Source organism: Gossypium hirsutum, chromosome D05 (assembly GCF_007990345.1).
Source record: "Gossypium hirsutum isolate 1008001.06 chromosome D05, Gossypium_hirsutum_v2.1, whole genome shotgun sequence".
Lineage (NCBI taxonomy): Eukaryota > Viridiplantae > Streptophyta > Magnoliopsida > Malvales > Malvaceae > Gossypium > Gossypium hirsutum.
The window spans coordinates 62966283-62986525 of record NC_053441.1 but is presented as its reverse complement, the minus strand read 5'-3'; the positions used below and the strand labels follow the sequence as shown (position 1 = coordinate 62986525).

General features: G+C 32.0%; 1 protein-coding gene and 1 long non-coding RNA gene across 2 annotated transcripts; both read left to right on the top strand.

Moving 5' to 3' along the window:
- The first annotated feature begins 1557 nt into the window (after positions 1–1557).
- On the top strand, positions 1558–2451 carry LOC121216937 (uncharacterized). Its single transcript, XR_005913157.1, has 2 exons — positions 1558–1812; positions 2130–2451. It is a non-coding gene; the product is annotated as an uncharacterized lncRNA (long non-coding RNA).
- A 6907-nt stretch (positions 2452–9358) lies between these two features.
- On the top strand, positions 9359–11154 carry LOC121216936 (labd-13Z-ene-9,15,16-triol synthase, chloroplastic). Its single transcript, XM_041092432.1, has 2 exons — positions 9359–10274; positions 10354–11154. The coding sequence occupies exons 1-2, from the start codon at positions 9603–9605 to the stop codon at positions 10972–10974; spliced, it is 1293 nt and encodes a 430-aa protein (XP_040948366.1). The 5' UTR covers positions 9359–9602; the 3' UTR covers positions 10975–11154.
- The last annotated feature ends 9089 nt before the right edge of the window (positions 11155–20243 follow it).

Here is a 20243-nt window from a genome sequence, read left to right as displayed (position 1 = left end):
CTCGTAACGCCCAAAAATTGGTACCTAGTTAATTAATTAATGTCTTGATGTTGAAAATTGAGAACTTAAAAGAATTTTAGAATGCGATCTTTATTTTGAAAGAAAATTTATAAAAATCGAGCCGCTCATTAAAACTTTCATTTCAGAAAGAGAAAATGTCACACCCAATGCGTTAGGGTACGGTATCTTACCCCTTCAGAAATGAGCAAGTCTAAACTCGCATAAAAAGTTTATAAGAGTGTTTGATTGTTTAAGTCATATGAAAAAAAAATTGCAACCCAATACGTTAGGGTACAATTTCTTCAAACGTTAAAACATTGAATATTGCATTTTATTTTGAAAAAAAAAATTCTCGTTTCGAGAAATCAACTTATTATGTCCAATGCATTAGGACACGACGTATTGGATTCTCAGTAATGAGTTTTTTTTATTTATGTCTTTTTTATAAAGGAATAATCTCGATTATTTTTTATTCAACAAAGAAAATCGGAACCCAATACGTTAGGGCTCGATTTTCTCGAAAATCTCAAATATCGAGTGTTATTTTTATCTTGAAAGTTTCCATTTTTTGGATAAATTCGAGTAAATGAATGTAAAATGATAATAATGATGACAATGTGAATAAAATAATACGAGCAAAATAATAAAAGATAAATAAATAAGATGGCAAATATATAATAAAAAGAAATCAACAAATATAAGTAAATAAACAAATAAAAATTAAAGCACTTAAGTAAATAATAATAATAATGAGCATGTAAATAAATAAATAAATTAACACCAAATGAAACAATAATAATGAATAAAATCATATATATATATATAAATATGTATGTATGCTAGAATTATAAAGTATAGAAATATACGTGTGTATAAAAGCGTATGTATGTTTATAAAAACTATATGAAAATGTAAAGCATATAGGTACATGTATATATTTATAAAAAGATGTATATAGATATATAGATTCAAATTGTAAAATATGAAAACATAAAGATAAATATATACATATACATATATATGATAAAATTTATAATTTTAAAGGTATAAATAAGCAATAACAGCAATAATAATTAATAATAGTATAACATCAAGTTTATTACTTAATTGGAAAATAAACAAAATGCAAAAAGACTAAAATAAAACTTAAGACAAGATTCGGGGTCTAAATCTGTAAATAAATGAAAAAGGAAGGACCATATTGAATGTGCGAATAACAAGGAGGGACTGGAAGGGAAATTTTCCCTTCTCTTCCAAAACGCACAACTTCAAAGGACCAGATTTAAACAAAGCCGAAATTATAGGGCCAAATTTAAAAACACAATAAAAATAAAAAGGACTGAAATAGAACCAACAAAATATGCGGGAGAACTGCGGGCATAAATAACCCAAAAAATGAAAACACGCGGATCCTCCTGGTAATTGGTCGGGTCGCCCGCGGGTTGAGCAAAACGGTGCCGTTTTGGCGCTAAAACACTCAGACGAAACGACGTCGTGTCGTTCTGTCCATTTAAAACAATTTTTCTCTTCTAAAATTTTTTTCTTTCAGCCTTTTTAACAAAAAATTTCAGAGAAACAAAAAAAGAAAAAAAATCTCAGCCACCCCCTTTTCTTGGCCGAACGGGCCGCCACCGGCTCCACCATGCGCGGTGGTCAGAGGCACCTAACGGTCGCCTTTGTACCCCGTTCTCGACCCCCACTTAAGATCTACCCTTTTAACCCCGAAAATTCAAAAAAGGAGGGGTTTTTCATACCCCTTTCAGTCCGATTCCAACGCCAAAAATAGTCTCCGGCAACGGGCTTTCGAGACAGGTGAATATCCTTTTTTCTTTTCCCTTTCGTTTCGTTTTTTTTATTTCAAAGAATAGTAACAAATAAACAAAAAAACAGAAAGTAGAAACAAAATAACAAGAACAGCGAAAAAAAGAACTTTGGAATCAACCTCTTTGCTTTTTCTTTGATCCGCTTTTCTTTGTTTTTTATTCACTTTTTTGTAAAAAAAGGAAGAAGACCATTACAAGGCTGATATCCAGGCTTTTTATAGCCAAGTAGATACAACATTTTTTCTATTGTTTTTTTCATTTTTTCTGCTATCTATATTGCTCCTGTTTTGCTTGCTTTGTTTGCAGATGACCGTGGCAAGTGGGCGGCGACAGAGGAGGTGATGGGATGGGGTAGCCTGCAGATGGCGTCGGCGCTGGGTGTCAGAAAGGCTAGGGTTTCAGACTGAAACCCTAGTTTGACTCTTGGCACTTAGGCTTGGGTCTGTTGGGTTGTTTTGCAATTGGGCTTGGTTGTTTGTTTAATTTTGTAATTGGCCCGGGCGAAATTGGGCTTCTACATGATTTATTATAATCTTCTTCATCTTTTATTGGTTTGAGAGAACTGATTTCAAATTTTCTTATTTTTGTGCATATGATACTAGACCCCTTCATCTATGGGTTCTTTTTATTCTTGATTATGATTCTCTAATCCAATGATTTTTTGCTCAAGCGGGACTGAAAAGTAAGATTTCAAACATATAAAATGAAAATAGATCAAGAGTTTCTATTGGGGATGTGTTTAGAGATGCTGATGCAAACTGGCTATGTAGCTTTTCATTATGGATAGGCAATGACACCATTTTTAAGGTTGAAGTAAGAGCTGTGCTATAAGGTCTTCAAATAGCATGGGAGAACAGATACATAAAGCATGAGCTGGAATGCAACAACGCGCTTCTGGTGGAATTAATTTTAGCTGGTGGAATAGCCAATAGCAAATTGGGGGAGTCAAGCTTAATACATTATTTGCTTAAGCGGGATTGGAAAGTAAGATTTCGTCATGCTCCGAGATCTCAAAATAAGGTTGTTGGTCTCAAAATAAGGTTGTTGGTCATATGGCCAAAATAGCTTCAAGTAGATTGGGTAAGTTACAACTGTTTTGGAAGCCTCCAGGTTCAGTAAGGTATATATTGATATCAGTAAGGTATATATTGATAGCTGAGCGTAGTACTTTTTCTCTAAGTTGATAGTATTTTTAAGATTGTAACCATTTTGTGTTGATCCTTTCTACCAAAAAATAATTTTATTTAACAAAATTAAATATTAATTAATTATAAGTTTTGGTTAAATTCAGGTACTAGTACTAAACTGTGTGTATAATTGTAGATTTAATCAATATTCTCTAATTAGATCATTTTATGTCCTTATATTTTTCAAATTTTAAAATTTCAGTCTTAATACAAATGAGTTAATTCGTTATCAGGATTTTAAGTGAGTTATATGTGAAAACAACAAACTAACATAATATTACACATAAGATAACACGTTTATCGCATTATATGTTGAAAATTTCGAAACTTAATAAATTTAATAGTAATTCTTTAATAAGAACTAAAATTTTAAAGTTTAAAAGCATAAAAATTAACAAAAAAATTATTCTTATATATCTAATAATATGTTTGCTCCAAAAAATTTTAAAAAATAGTAGAATTTAAATTATTGAAATTAATAAAGAAGTGTTGAATGGTTTAGGGAGCAAATGGACATACAAGTACTTTATGAACCTGGATATTTTGAATAAAATAATTGTTGAATGGTTTAGGGAGCAAATGGACATGCAAGTACTTTAGGAATCAGGATATTTTGAATAAAATAAATGACTGGAACGCATTAAATTAATTTTTTATAAATCCATTTCATGTTTATATATATATATATATTAAAGTTGTATGATTACTAGAGCTGTGTTTCGAATGTTATTAGTTGGTAATCTTTAAATATTAATTTTATGTACACTCATTACTTGGGTGAAAAATAAAAATAATATAAAAATATTAAAAATTTGGTTAATTTGCGAATAAGAATGTACTGGTTGAATCGATTTTGAATTGATTTGACCAATTGGTTTTCAATTCGACCGATTTAGAATAAATAAATTATTAAAAAATTAAAAATAAACAATTATAATATTATAATATCGATTTAACTGCCAATTCAATTAACTAGGTTCGATCAATCTATACTGATTTATAAGTTAACTAATGTCTTTACCTCTCATTAGATCGATACGCTGGCAGATTCTTAATCCAACCAATCCAATTTAATTTAGATAATAGATTTTTATATTTTAAATTATTTTAAAAAAATCTATACATTTTAAGTTGAATTGTCGAAATTAATAAAGAATTGTTAATTAATAATTCAGCGGCTCTCGAATAATCTTTGTCATCTTGAATCCTCGGGCAACGGGGCAATAGTCATGTAGTCATCCATTAAACTATCATGTTTTCTTAGACCATATTCGGACAGCTGTATTGTCATCCACTTTATCAAGAAACCCATTTTCTTATGACAAGCTCTCTATTTAACAACTGAACGTGAATCAACACCTCTTTTTTATGATGAAAATGCAATGCAATCATAACAAAAAAAGAAAACAGGTTAGTACAAATCAAAAGCAAGCAAGAATAAATAGAACACCTATTCGGGTGACTACTAGGGGTTTGAAGTGGTTCTACCTAGGGTGGGCTCCTAAGGTCTTTTACATGTGGTTTGGTTCTAAAGTAAAGGTACCCAAACCAGCAGATTCCTCGATCCTCACCTATCATATGCTCATATGGACGGAGTTCGGTTCAGGGGAATACATTTCCTTATAGCTGCTTGGAGATGAAAATCTCACAAAGACATAGGTACGGATGTATCCCGAAAGCGATCCACTATCCTGCACGAAGGTGAAAACCTCACGAAGGAGTAGCTTCTCACTCCCACTTAAAAGGGTGTGACCAACGGTAATGCAATGCAATGTGCAAAAAGGTTCCAAAACTTATGCAATTATAAACCACAATGATGAATATCATAATAAAGAAGGATGAAATACAATGAAATGATCATACATTTAAACCAAGTTTTCAATTTTCGACAAAAAGACAAAAAGTAATCACGTGGCTTGACTCTCTTATTTTGGTTCCCCAGTGGAGTCACCAAGCTGTTGGCACCATTTTTTGGATAAAACGGGGTCGACTTCGATTTGAAAATGAAAACAAAAAAAGGGAGTCGCCGCCAATCTTTTTTGATGAGGTGTGATCGGGTCACCTATTAAAAGTGGTTGTTTTTAATAAACAATTTAATTTTATTAAAACAACGAGTTTGGTCCACGAAATTCAAAAAACAGGGTTCAGGATTCGGTTACGTACGAGGAAGGATTAGCACCCTCGTAACGCCTAAAATTGGTACCTAATTGATCAGTTAATGTCTTAATGTCGAAAATTGAAAACTTTGAAGAATTTTAAAAATACGATCCTTGTATTAAAATGTTGAAAACTTTTGAGAAAAGAAGCATATTTCACGTTAATCGAGAAAAAAATATCATATCCAGTAAGTTAGGACACAATGTCTCGGATTCCCGATACGCGAATGAATGCCAAAAATTTACTTATTTAAAAGATATTTAGCTATCTCGGATTTAAAAAAGGGATCACGACCAGTAAGTTAGGATACGATCTTTTTTTAATTTTGCGAGGTCATTTAAAGCTTAGGTTTGAAAAAAGACCCATATATTTAGATTCATTGTGAAAATCGAAACCCAGTAAGCTAGGGTACTACCTTCTTGAATTTCCAAATGCAAAATACTGCCTTTGTTATTTTTTAGAAAAAATCCTCATCTCGGGAAAGCAACGTGTCATATCCAATGCGTTAGGACACAACGTATTGAATTCCCAATAATGAGCTTTTTATTTATGTTTTTTGATTAAAGAGCATTCTCGATTATTTAGGTTCAACGAAGAAAATCGAAACCCAATACGTTAGGGCTCGATCCTTTCGAAGATCCCAAATACCGAGTATTGCTTTTATTTTCAAAATTTTCCTTTTCAAGAATCTGAGTAAAAATGAATGTAATGGAATAACAATGATGATAATGTAAGTAAAATAATACGAGCAAAAACAAACAAACAAACAAACAAACAAACAAATAAATAAATAAATAAAGAATAAGACCAATATATAAAAAAAATTCAATCATGCAGGCACAATGATAAATGATAAACAGACAAAAACTAAAGCATAAATAATAATAGACATGTAAACAAATAAATAAATGAACGAAATGATCAAAAAATTATGAAAATATGAAAAACATATGTATGTACACATATTTTAAAGCTATTTTACGTGAAAATATATGTAAGTATGTATGTACATATAAATATGTATATACTTATAAAAATTTAGAAAATATGTATATAGATATGAATATATGTATATATATAAATTATAATATATATAAAAATAAGTATATATATATAAATCAAAGATATGTATGTATATATGTATATATATAGCAAAAATTTGAAGTAAAAATATAAATAAAGATAATAATAATACTATTAATGTTACTAATAGAATAACAAAATAATCTAAAGTTTAAATATATATATATATGCGTATATATAAAAGTAATTATAATAATAGTAATAATATAATAAGACAAATATATTTAAAATTTTCATAAATAAGTATAAATGGAAATATATCAATAATAACGGTAATATTGATACTAATAATAATAATAATAATAATATTGGTTTTAATAATAATATATGATGATAAAAATAATAACACATATTAAAATAACGTATACACATATATAAAGATAAATGAAAATATAAATAGGACAAAAATTAATAGTTAAAAAATAAAAATAAAAATAAAAATAAATAAATAAATATGAGTATTTATGTATATAATAAATAGGTTATAAAAAACATATAAATGTGTATATATATATAAGCAGTTATTTAATAATAATAATAATAATAATAATAATATGACTAAATTGAAAATAAACAAAATCTCATGGGAGAAATCAGAAATAAAATAAGGCAAAGGATCGAATTGTGACACGCGTGAAACATGGAGGGATCGAAAGGAAATTTTCCCTTTCCCTCAAAACGACGTAGTTCCACTGGGGACCAAATTGTAAGCGCAACAAATTGCTGGGTAAAATTTAAAAAATTAAAAAACCTAATTTAAAAAACATTAAAAAGTAGAAGGGCTGAAAGCACAATTAGCCCTTTCGCTAAAAACACGCGGATCCTGCCCGGGTCGGGTCGGACTCGGGTTGGCCCTTGGGTTTGCTCCGAAACGACGCCGTTTTGGGGCTTCTAAGCCCCAGCCAAACGACGTTGTTTTATTACCCTTATATAAGTCAAAGAATTTTAAAAAAAATCATTTCCCCACATTTTTTAACAAAAATAAAAAAAAAACTCCCCTCTCTACTTCCGATTCGGGCACTGCCCAGAATCCGACCATCAATCGTCGCGCCGGCCACCAGTCACTGGCACTGCCATACTGAAAAGTTTTCTCTTTTTTTTCCACGCACTCCCTCGGCCCTCCGGACACTCCAGCCACATCGAAAAGGTAAAAAAAAACCTCCTTTTTATTCTTTTTTTGTATTTTCGTATATTTTTTTAAAATAAAAAATAAATAAATAGAGTAAAAAGAAGTAAAAATTAAAAGAAACCCTTAGATCGAAATCGATAACCACCTTTTTCTATTTTTATTATTTTTCTTCAAAATCTCGTAGACAAATTACCAAAGAGAGCCCCCTACAATCGGTTTTTCAATCCGTTTTTATACCGAAAATAAAAAAACAAAAAACCCCCTTGTGCTGTGGTTTGTTTCTCTTTATTGTTTGCAGGTAACAGATGTGGCAAGTGGGCAAGTGGGGGTGTCAGGCGAAGCAGGTGGCGACATGACTGTGACGACAGTGGCAGAAGCTAGAGCGGCGACAGACGCTAAGAGCCCCTAGAGACATGCGGCGCCTTAGCTAGGGTTTCAGCTTTTCTGAAACCCTAGCTTTGACTTTTGTTGGGCTTTCCGGTAATGGGCTTGTAATGGGTTTCGGGTTTGGGCCAGGGACTTTGGGTATTGGGTCTGTTTTTGGGTTGGGCAAAATTGGGCTTGTACATCAGTATTGATGCAAATGAGTTAATCCATTATAAAGATTTTAAGTGAGTAATATAAGGAAACAACAAGCTAACATAATATTACGTATAAAATAACATGTTTGTCGCATCATATGTTAGAAATATCAAAACTTAATGAATTTAATAATTATTCTCTAAAATTTTAAATTTTAGAAATATAAGACCATAAAATTAATAGAATTTAAATTATCGAAATTAATAAAGAAGTGTTGACAAATGGACATAGAATTACCGTATAAATGTGGATATTTTGAATAAATTAAATTGACTGGAATGCATTAAATTATTAAATTGATTAGGATGATGAATGTTTCTAATGTTAGCCCTTTTAAAATTTTAAAAAATTTAAAATAATAAAAGGAAATTTGTATTTTATCTCTCAAAAATAATAAAAAAGAATTTAATTTTTTAAAAATTATAAAAATATAAATTATTAAAATGATAAAATTAAATTTTTATTATTGTAAAAATTATATTTTAATTTCGACCCCTTAAAAATTTTTCTTGCTTTGCTCTTGGTTAATGATGTAAATTTGTTGTTGCCAATTGCTTGTTTATTTTTTTAAATATTTAATTTTATGAACACTCATTGAAAAATAAAAATAACAAGCTTTACTTCCATGTTGCTCTTATATTGCTTTTTTTATGAACACTCATTGAATAAATAATTATTAATAGAAAAATGATTGACATAAACAAGCTCAATTGAAAATAAAAATAGAAATCAAGCTTTACTTCCATGTTGCTCTTATATTGCTTTTTTTTTCGCCTTTTTTTGTTGTTGTCTAATTTATTATAAACTTCTGCATCTTTTATTGGTTTGAGAGAACTGATTTCAAATTTTCTTGTTTTTGTGTATATCATACTAGACCCCATTCATCTATGGGTTCTTTTTATTCTTGATTATGATTCTCTAATCCAATATATATATATTTTTTCCATTTGGTGCTCCTTTCTAATTTGAAGCGTTTTTCTGCATTTCACTTGAAAACGCTTCAAGTTCCTTAAATCGACTTATTCCCCTAATTATTCTAAAATTTTGCCTACTCTAATAAATATAAAATATTTTTGATATTTTTTAGTATTAAAGTTTCATTAAAATTATAAAATAATAAAGTATCAAAAAAAGAGTTACTATTATTAAATAAAATAACTATATTCAATATTTATTTTTTACTAATATATCAAATAGTTTTACTATATGAATTTAGTAATTATAAAATTCAGTCCAATGGGATTTGGTATGAGGTTAGATACTCAGAAAATGTCAAGTTAAAATGTATACGTCATTCCTAGCTATTCATTCAGTTGCTCTCTCTATATAACTCCATTTCTTCTGCATTCGATCATTGAAAACAAAAATGACCAACTTATACAACAAACACGCAGTTCTTGCTTGCGAAGGCTGGTCATGGAGCTGCCATGACCCTGAATTCGCTCCTCTTATGGCGGGGGCACTAGTAATTTTCTGCTGTGCATGGTTGTGGTGGAGTATGAAATTCACCAAAATAAACCCACCTCTACCACCTGGTCCTTTAGGCTTGCCTATAATAGGAAACCTTCCCTTCATTAAACCCGAATTGCACCGTTACTTTTCAGACTGTCTCGGATCTATGGTCCCGTCTTCAAACTTCGAATGGGGAGCGTGTTGGCAATAGTCATAAACTCGCCTTCACTTGCCAAAGAGGTCCTCAAAGTTCAGGATGCCATCTTCGCTAACCATGACGTTCCGGCAGCCACTGTGGTCGGCACATTTGGTGGAATCAACATCTTATGGAGACCCAACGGTTCTAGATGCAACCAACTGCGTAAGCTTGTTGTTTGCGAAATCATGAGCAAACAAAGCTTGGATGCTTGCTACGTGCTTCGTCAACGAGAGGTTCGACGAATGGTGAAGGAGATTCACGGAAAAGTTGGTTCCTCAGTTAACATATATGAGCAATTATCAGCAACCGCTCTACGAGTGATGATGAGCACGCTATGGGGTGATGATCCATCGCAAGATTTGATTGAGTTTAGGAAACGATTGGATGAAATTGTAATAACATTTGGAGCACCGAATGTTTCTGATTTTTTCCCAATTCTGGCCCCATTTGATTTACAAGGAATTGAATCCAAAGGGAAGGAGCAAGTGTCGTGGTTTTATGGGGTTTTTGAATCAATGATAAAGAACCGAAGAAACATTAGAGATGATGGAAAAGAGAAGGAGAATATTAGGAAGGACTTTATGCAGCAATTGTTGGAGCTGCACTGGCGAGGAGATGAGAAAAACTCTTTATCCATCAACGAAGTGAAAGCTTTGCTTCTGGTAAATAACTTTAATTTAATAACATCCACATAAGTGTTAATATTTTCCATTTTACAATATTTATCTCTATATCTCATAGGATATGATGGTCGCTGGTACGGATACAGTACCCACTGCTGTAGAGTGGGCAATGACCGAACTACTATGCCATCGAGATAAAATGACGAAACTTGTAAAGGAATTAGATATGGTGGTCGGAAACCAGAACACTGTGGAAGACTCTCATATACCTCAACTTGTCTACTTGGATGCTGTCATAAAGGAGACACTTCGTCTTCACCCGGTTGCTCCATTGCTAATTCCTCGTGTGCCCAGTAAGACCACTGTTATTGGTGGATTTACTGTCCCTAAAGGTTGCAGGGTTTTCATTAATGCATGGGTCATTCAAAGGGACCCTGAGTTGTGGGACGATCCTCTTCGGTTTCATCCCGAGAGATTCTTGGAAACCGACATTAACTATCGAAGCAACAATTTTGGGTTTATTCCATTTGGTTCAGGGAGAAGGATTTGTGTTGGGGTTTCTCTGGCAGAGAAAATGATGGCACTGCTCTTAGGCTCTTTGGTGCACTCTTTTGAATGGGGATTGTCAGAGGGGACTAAGCCTAGTTTAGAAGATAAATTTGGGATTGTTTTGAAGAAAACAGAATCACTTGTTGGTATACCCGTTGCACGACTTCCTAATTTGGAGCAATACCAATGAATATGTTCAGTTTTTGCATATTCATAAACAATATGATATGTATGTTAAATAATTGTTACTACGTAAGAAAAATATATACTAGTGCTTATATAGTTTACTATCAGTAATAAATTTATATATATGATGTATAGAATAATTATTCTGTTAATATATATGGAGGTATCTAGATTTGGTAACTTATATTTATATGGTTCCTAAATCTTTTGGACTTAACTAGTACTTGAATTTGAAAATTATAAGCCAACTTGGTATTCTTTTTAGGTACCAAATTAACACCATTAAAATACACTAACGTGATGTTGACAACCAATAGCATAATGTCACATTTTAACACGTGGCAAAAATTAAAAATGAAATTGACTTTTAGCACTAAGTCATTCATTGGGAGCATGCAATATAAGGTATTTCAAAAGAAATGAAGAAAGCATGGGCAACACAACTTAGGGCCTTTTTGGATAGGTGGTGCGCGTTTACTTGCCGTTAGCGTAAAAACAGCAGTGGCGATGAGATTAGATACTGTAGCGGAAGACAAAAAGAAAGTCAAACGCACCATATTAGAGGTAAATGCCCATCCAAAAGGACCCTTAGACTATTTCAGTCTAGGTGCACATGAACTAGGTTAGTGAGCTTCCGTCTAGTCCTACAGCAACTGATGGGCCATAGTAATGATATCATTTTTAGCCCTTATAATTTTTTAATTTTAATTAATGCAATAATTGTAAATTTTATTTATTAAAATAATATTTTTTAAGTATCATGTAAAAATAATAAACTAACATGAAATTACTTATATGATAATATATTTTCTCCATAAAATTTTAAAAATAATAAAATTTAAATTGTCGAAATGATAAAGATTTGCTCATTGATATTTGCCTGGGGATGATCTCTTTGTCTTCATTATAAAGGATACTTATAATCACTACTTCCTATCCGTGGTCGCCGTGGCCCCCCTAAAATGATAACTTTTTAATTTAGACCCTTTATAATTTATAAAATTTTAAATTAATAATGATAAAATAATATTTTGATCACCTAAAATGATAAAAATTTGATTTGACCCTTTAAAAATTATAAGGATATATGTTATTAAAATGATGAAATTTAATTGCAAAAGTGTACAATTTAATTTCGACCCCAAAATTTTTTTTTAACTCCGCCAATGTCTGCATCTTCTTAAATCGAGCATGCAAGTTTGTTATCCAGCTGAGAAAACTCCTATTGCAGTTGGCTAATGTTGTATTGTAAGCGTGTGGTCACATCCTTGTTGGCCATGAAGATCACGAAGCTCTGACACCTTTGTTAAAGAATGAAGATCTAGAGAAAATTTCACATCGAGAAGGAGATGAAGAAAATGAGAAAAATTGGGACTGTATTTGCATAGTCGTTCCTCCTTTGCCTGATTGGTGCTAAAATAGGGAAGATGACCGACCAAATAACATATTGGTAGCTGCCAAACTGCCTCCATCAATACGCATCATTTCAAATAAAAGACTTTGGGCCAAAACGGTGCGTTAATATATACGGAGATATCTGAATTTGGTAACTTATATTTATTTGGTACCTGATTTTGAAAATCATAAGCCAACTTGGTACTTTTTTTTTAGGTACCAAATTTAACACCATTAAAATATACTAACGTGATGTTAACAATCAATAGCATAATGACACAGTTTAACATGTCACAAAATAAAAATAAAAATGAAATTGATTTTTAGCACTAAGTCGTACATTGGGAGCATTCAGTATACGGTATTTCGAAAGAAATTATGAAAGCATGGGCAACACAGTTTACGATTCCTTTGGATGAATAGTGCGTTTACTTATGGTTAGTGTAAAACAACGATAACGGTGAAATTAAATACTATAGCATAAGACAAAAAGAAAAATAAACACATCGCATTGAAGGTAAACGTTCATCCAAAAGGGCCCTTAGACTACTTCAATCTAGGTGCACATGAACTAAGTTACTGAGCTTCCATCCAATCCTACAACAACCGATAGGCCACGATAATGATATCATTTTTAGTCCTTATAATTTTAAAATTTTAATTTTAATTAATACAATAATTGTAAATTTTATTTATTAAAATAATATTATTTTTAAGTATCATGTAAAAATAATAAATTTACATAAAATGTTTAAATTATCGAAATTAATAAAGATTTCCTCATGTGCAAATTGATATACTGGATATAAATATTTTCAATAAAATAATTGACTGCTTTAAGTTGATCAAAATCTTGGTCAGCTGAACTGTGTTGCAAGTAGACTCTTGCAATATTATTCATGTCAAACATTTTGTCTTTTTTAAGTTGAATAGTTCCTAATTCTATGCTCACCCTAATTCTATTTTTATAATTTATTTGAATTTTTATAAGTTTTTATAATATTTAGATATTTTTAGAATTTTTAATGAATTTTACAATTTTTTTAAGTTTATATAAGATTTTAATATTTTCATAATTTTATAATTTTTTATGATTTTTATTTGAAAAATGAAATATTAAATTAGAGCTATCATAGTGTTGCCTTCTGATTGATCCATTAATTAACTTTAACAATCAATATGATCAAAAACAAAAACCATTAACGGATGAGCTTAATTGATTTTTTAGTTTATTCTTAAGCCTAAATGGTACGTAACTCTGTAAAGTTGATATAAGGACAACAGCGTTTCAAACACATGAAAGCAAAGAGCTTAACCTATGGAAACAAACACAGACCAATTTATACAATGTGTAAATGATGAGGATTTAATTTTTTTATTAAGATTAAATTGACACGGTATATAAATATTGAGAGTTAAAGTTGCTATTATGCTCATTTTAAAAAATTATCACAGTTAGTCAACTAGTGACAAAAAAATACAATATTGAATAGTTGGTGACCATTTTGTAACTTTTCATATTAGGGCAGCCAAAAAAATTTTCTAATAGTTAGGTGATCATTTTGTAACTTTTCTCTTAGTTGAGTGATTAAAAAAATATTAATAATTGGATAACTACGAGCTTAGTTTACCTTTTAATTTTTTTAATTGTGTTTGATAACTATATTAATTTTTTACTTAATATGAAATTTTCAATAAAAAAATCTTGAATATGCTAGGTAAGTAGATAGCTACTTATAACTTAATATGGAAAATATTATGTTGATTTTTCAAAACCTTACTAATTTTGAAATAAATTATTTTCTCATTTTATTAAAAATTAAAATTCAAAATAAAATAAATAATATATACCATATTACTAAGATTAAAATTATAAAGTAATAAATTTTTAAAAAATCAAAATATATTATTATCAAATGAAAAATTTATATTCTACTAATATATCAAATAATTTTAGAATATGAATTTAATAATTATAAAATTCAGAAGGTTTCAGTTTTTAAATGTCACCCTTATATTATATTAATAATGGAATAAGTCTGTTTTAGTCTTATATCCAATTTCTCAATTTTTTTTCCTTGTACGGGAGAAGGAAAAGTTAATAATAAATACAAGAAATTTTATTCATATACATATGCTGGTAGAAATTGTGGATTTAGAATAACATATAATAAATGATGAAATAAATTGTTTGAAACTAATTAATAGTAAGGGGTATTTAATACACTGGAAATGTACTTTTTTTTTATTCCATAAATACCTTAAAATTTTGACATGTGTTTTTTTAAAATATTTGTTTTTTAATATTTTACTAAACCCCTATAAGAAACTTGTAACACCCCAAACCCGGCCTAAACATTATGGCCGAATCCGAAAGCGTTACGTAGGAATACTATAAATCCGACTTCCTTTTAATTTGATATCATTGTAAACCGTTGTTACTTAGTAAGCCCGATTTGTTTGGAAAACGTGTTGACATATTTATTTAATTTAAAAATCGTTATTCGTTTACGTCTTTCAATTAAATCGTTTATTTTGCAACAGAGTATCTTAAAACATTATATTTTAGTAAATCGAATTGTTCATTAAAAACCGTTATTTTCAGAAAAAAATTATCATTTTCGTAAAAACCATTTTTATCGATCTTTATGCTATAAAACCAAAATAAAAATCCAAAACCAAAAATCGTCTGAAGAGTCTAAATTATACAAAACTCCCAAAACCGAAATTTAAGTAAGCCATATTAAAGTAAAAATAGTTTTACAGCATCGTGAACACAATCAAGTTCCCGTCGTACTGACCCCCTAAGTTTGAGGGTTACCTGAAAGTAACAGACAACAAAGAATGAGTTTTGATAACTTTGTGTGTAACGCATACATAAACATAAAGTCAAATTCAATCACATTGCAAAACAGATACAGACATAAGTCTTTTACATAATTAGATTCATAACAGAGTCATACAGATACAGATATGCATGGTCCTACTCCCATCCTTTACACACCAACTCCGACCATCCCAACACACCATGTGGGGTATTAAACACCCACCCAGCCTTAAACACCGCATAGTGTCCATACAACACTTTTCAGAATAATCGCAGCAGTGCTGCCAAAATATTAACAAGATATCGCCTCAGACAAATTACTTTCTCCACATAATACATACCCCACCCCATAATCAGATACAAATAGAATACCAGATACAACAAATTTAACAGATAGCAAAATTAATATATCAAGCAAGCTCGTATAACAGATAATAAACATGCATATACATAGCAAATCATTTCGCATTACATTACATGCATTTAGGTGTTGTTTGCGTCAAATTCCATACAAATAGATTATCGGATTCCATGCTTTAAGGCTTGCCTAAACACATACAAACCCCACAAAAGGCCCACTGTCAATCAAGACAACATGTACGACCCTAGGGAAAAATTCTAAATTTTGGACCCACACGGCCCAAAATGGCTTGCCCGTGTGGCGTCGACAGGCCCCAATTTTGACTTTCACCAATCGTCGTTTTTGAGTTTCTCGTTACACACCTAGTTTTCTTTCGATTTGAAAACATCCACGAGCCTACCATCACCTAATTTAAACATATCTCAAGTCAATTAATACATCCCCACATTGAATCTAAATTCAAAAATTCACAACACAATAGCCCTAATTCAACGTTTAACAACTTACCCCCAAATAAACAGCTGAACACCATGCACCTAACTTGTCGAAAGATCAACTGCTTCGTGAACTTCTCCTAACAACACTTAAATGATTAATACAACACCACACATAACTTATGCACAACAAATAAAATCGATAAAGAAAATCATAACACTTACTCAAGAATGGTTTAACAAAAATTCACAAGACACCCTTACCAAAAATTGTTTGAAAAAGGGTTTGTAAATGATTAAGCAAGAACAATTGCAACCAAAACAGGTACTAATTCCCACGTGAAACAAATTGGGTAGCAAATCAAATGGAAAAGAAAGAAAAAGAAAGGAAAAGAAAGAAGAAAAAATGGAAAGCACATGGAAACGTGAAAATCGGAAAGGAGTTTCAGGTTTGTTGGGATTTTTTTATTAATCTTATTATTTAGACAAACCAAAATTTAAAAACAATCAACTACACCTAGAATCCACCACTATCACAACTACCCATTACCCTTTTACTAAGTAATTCAATTTCCATTTAAACACAACCAGCCGACTACTCACAAAGTCCTTAGCAAAACAAAATTATCTTAATTACCCACGTGAAGACTTGAACCCAGAACCTTTAACGCACCAACAACGCCCTCAACTACTTCAACAAGTACTTATCACATTATATTATTTCACAAACACAAAATAAAAACTTTGAGGCGCTACAACTCTCCTCCCTAAAAGAAATTTCGGCCTCAAAATTTACCTAATTCAAATAGATATGGATACTATTGATGAATTGAGTCCTCAAATTCTTACGTGGCTTCCTCGATACCATGATTTTGCCACAAAACCATAACCAACGGAATAGATTTCCTCCTTAAGGCCTTCACATCTCGATCTAGAATCTAAATCGGTTCCTCCTCAAAAGTCAAATCTAGTCTAACCTTAATCTTCTCAACAGAAACAATATGCGATGGGTGAAACAATACCGCCTTAATATAGATACATGAAACATATCATGGATACGGTTTAACCCCCAAAGGTAGCTCTAACTGATATTCAACTAGCCTCACACGTTTCAGAATCCTATACGACCCAATGAACCTAGGGCTCAACTTGCCATTACATCTAAATCGTAGAACCATCTTCAATGGAGATACCTTGAGAAACATAAAATCACCCATAAAATACTCAATGTCTTTCCTTTTCAGACATATATAGGACTTCTGTCTATCAGAAGCTGCTTTAAGATGATTCTAAATCAGTCTAACCTTATCTTCAGTCTTAGAAATCAACTCAAGACCTAAAACCCGTCGCTTACCCAACTTAGTCCAAAACAACGGAGTACGACACTTATGACCATACAAAGCCTCGTAAGGTGCTATCTGAATGCTAGACTGGAAACTGTTATTGTAAGCGAACACGACTAATTATGGAAAATCCTCCCAACTACCTCAGAAATCAATCGTAAAACTTCGAAGCATATCATCCAGTATCTGAATCACCATATCAGACTAACCATCTGTCTAAGGATGGAACGTTGTACGAAAATCCAATCTCGAACCCAGAGCCTCATGAAGTTTTTTTCAAAATCGAGAAGTTAAGCGAGTATCTCTATTCGAAATAATAGAAACAAGAACCCCATGAAGTTTCACGATCTCAGAAATGTATAGCTTGGCCCACTTGTCAAGAGAATAATCTATCTGAACAAGAATGAAGCTGACAGACTTGGTCAACCAATCTATAATGACCCACACAAAATCTTTCTTAGTAGGTGTTAAGGGCAACCTACTAACGAAATTCATAGTCACACGTTTCCATTTCTATAAGGGAGTATTAACGAGTTAAAGCAAACCTGAAGGCAATCGGTGTTCAACCTTTACTTACTGGCACGTCAGACAATGAGAAACAAAGTTTGTCACCTCCCGTTTCAAACCAGGCCACTAGTACAGTTTACAAAAATCTCGATACATCTTATTTCCATCAGGATACATAGCATAATGGATACTATGTGCTTTCCGTAGAATAGACTATCTCAAATTAGAGTCATTCGATACATAAACCCGTCCTCGGAAACATAGAACCCCATCACCATTTAGCTCAAAGTCAGAAGTACTACCATCTTCCATCTGACGAAATCGCAGAACCAAAGAATCATCCCCTAACTGTTTATCTCAAATCTAATCAATCCAAGTCGGCTTATCTTGCAACTCAGCTAAAAGACTCCCATCATCAAACAGACCTAGGCGAGTAAACATCGCCATCAAATTAAACATAACCTTATGACTAAGAGCATCGGCCACTATGTTGGCCTTTCCGAGATGATACTCAATAGTACAATCGTAATCCTTAAGTAGTTCAATACATCTACGCTGCCTAAGGTTCAACTCTTTCTGGGTAAAGAGGTACTTAAAGCTCTTCTGATTGATGTAGATGATACACCTCTCACCATACAGATAGTACCTCTAAATTTTTAAGGCAAATACCACGACAGCTAACTCGAGGTCGTGCGTTAGATAATTCCCCTCATGTGACTTAAGCTGTAGAGATGCATAAGCCATAACCTTATCATCTTGTATCAGAACACATCCCAAATCGACACACGACACATCATTATATACTACAAACTCCTTACCAGATTCAGGGTGTATCAGAATAGGAGCCTGAGTCAAAATAGATTTGAGCTTCTTTTCAAAGCTTGATTGATACTCATCAGTCTAGATGAAAGGAGCATTCTTACACAACAACTTAGTCAGATAAGCTACAATTAACGAGACCCCCTTGACAAATATCTGATAATAGCCCACAAAACCTTAAAAACTGCAGATCTAAGAAACATTTCTATGTTGTTTCCAATCAAGTACATACCCTAGAGAAGTTACTTCCCTTAACCAGAATTCACAGTTACTCAACTTAGTGTAGAGTTGTTTCTCTTGAAGTACCTAAAGAACTACCCTAAGATATTCATCATCACCATCTTCGGTTTTATAGTATACCAAAATATCGTCGATGAAGACCATGACGAATTAATCCAAATACGACTGGAAAACTCGGTTCATAAGATCCATGTATGCGGCCAGGGCATTCGTCAAACCAAAGGGCATGACTAGGAACTCATACTGCCTATAACTTGTCCTAAAGGCAATCTTATGGATGTCAACTCTTTAACCTTATGCTGATGGTACCTAGAACAAAGATCTATCTTGAAAAATATAGAAGCCCTAAAAAACTGATCAAATAGATTGTCGATTCTCGAAAGTGGGTACTTGTTCTTCATTGTCAACTTGTTTAACTGAAGGTAATCAATGCACATCCTCATGGTACTATCCTTTTTCTTTACAAACAAAATTGGTTCCCCCAAAGAGACATATTGGGAAGGATGAAACCACGATCAATGAGTTCTTGAAGCTAAGCCTTTAACTCCACACAGCCTACTACACGACCATATGGTGTTGACAAGCCCCAATTTCGGCTTTCACCGATCATCGTTTTTCGAGTTTCTCATTACACTCCTAATTCGCTTTTGATTTCGAAACACTCACGAGCCTACCAACACCTAATTTAAATAGATCACAAGTCAATTAATACGTCCCTTCATCGAATCTAAATGCAAAAATTTGCAACACAACAATCCTAATTTAACGTTTAACAACTTACCCCCAATGAACAACTGAACACTGCCACTCCTAACTTGTCAAACACTACACCAAAATAGGCTTTTAGCAGAGTTTTTTAGGCCTTTAACGGCGTTTTTAGCACCGTTAAAAGTATTTGCGACGCTTTCACTAGCGCTGCAAAAAATGCCGCTAACTTTAGCGGCGTTTATCTGAAAAACGCTGCTAAAGATCATGATCTTTACTGGCGCTTCTACCACAAACGCCGCTAAAGATCATGGCCTTTAGTGACACTTCTACCAAAAGCGCCGCTAAAGATCATGGCCTTTAGCGGCACTTTTACCACAAAACGCCACTAAAAATCATGACCTTTAGCGGCGCTTCTACCACAAACGCCGCTAAAGATCATGACCTTTAGCAGCGCTTCTATTACAAACGCCGCTAAAACATGACTTTTAGAAAAAAATTAATTAAATAATATTTATTTCTATGGTAAATATTATATTATGTTTTATTTTTGAAATTTAAACTTTAAACTATATAATTTTAAGGATAAAAATATTAATTTAATTAAATTTTCTATTAAAATTTTAACTTTAAAGCTAAATA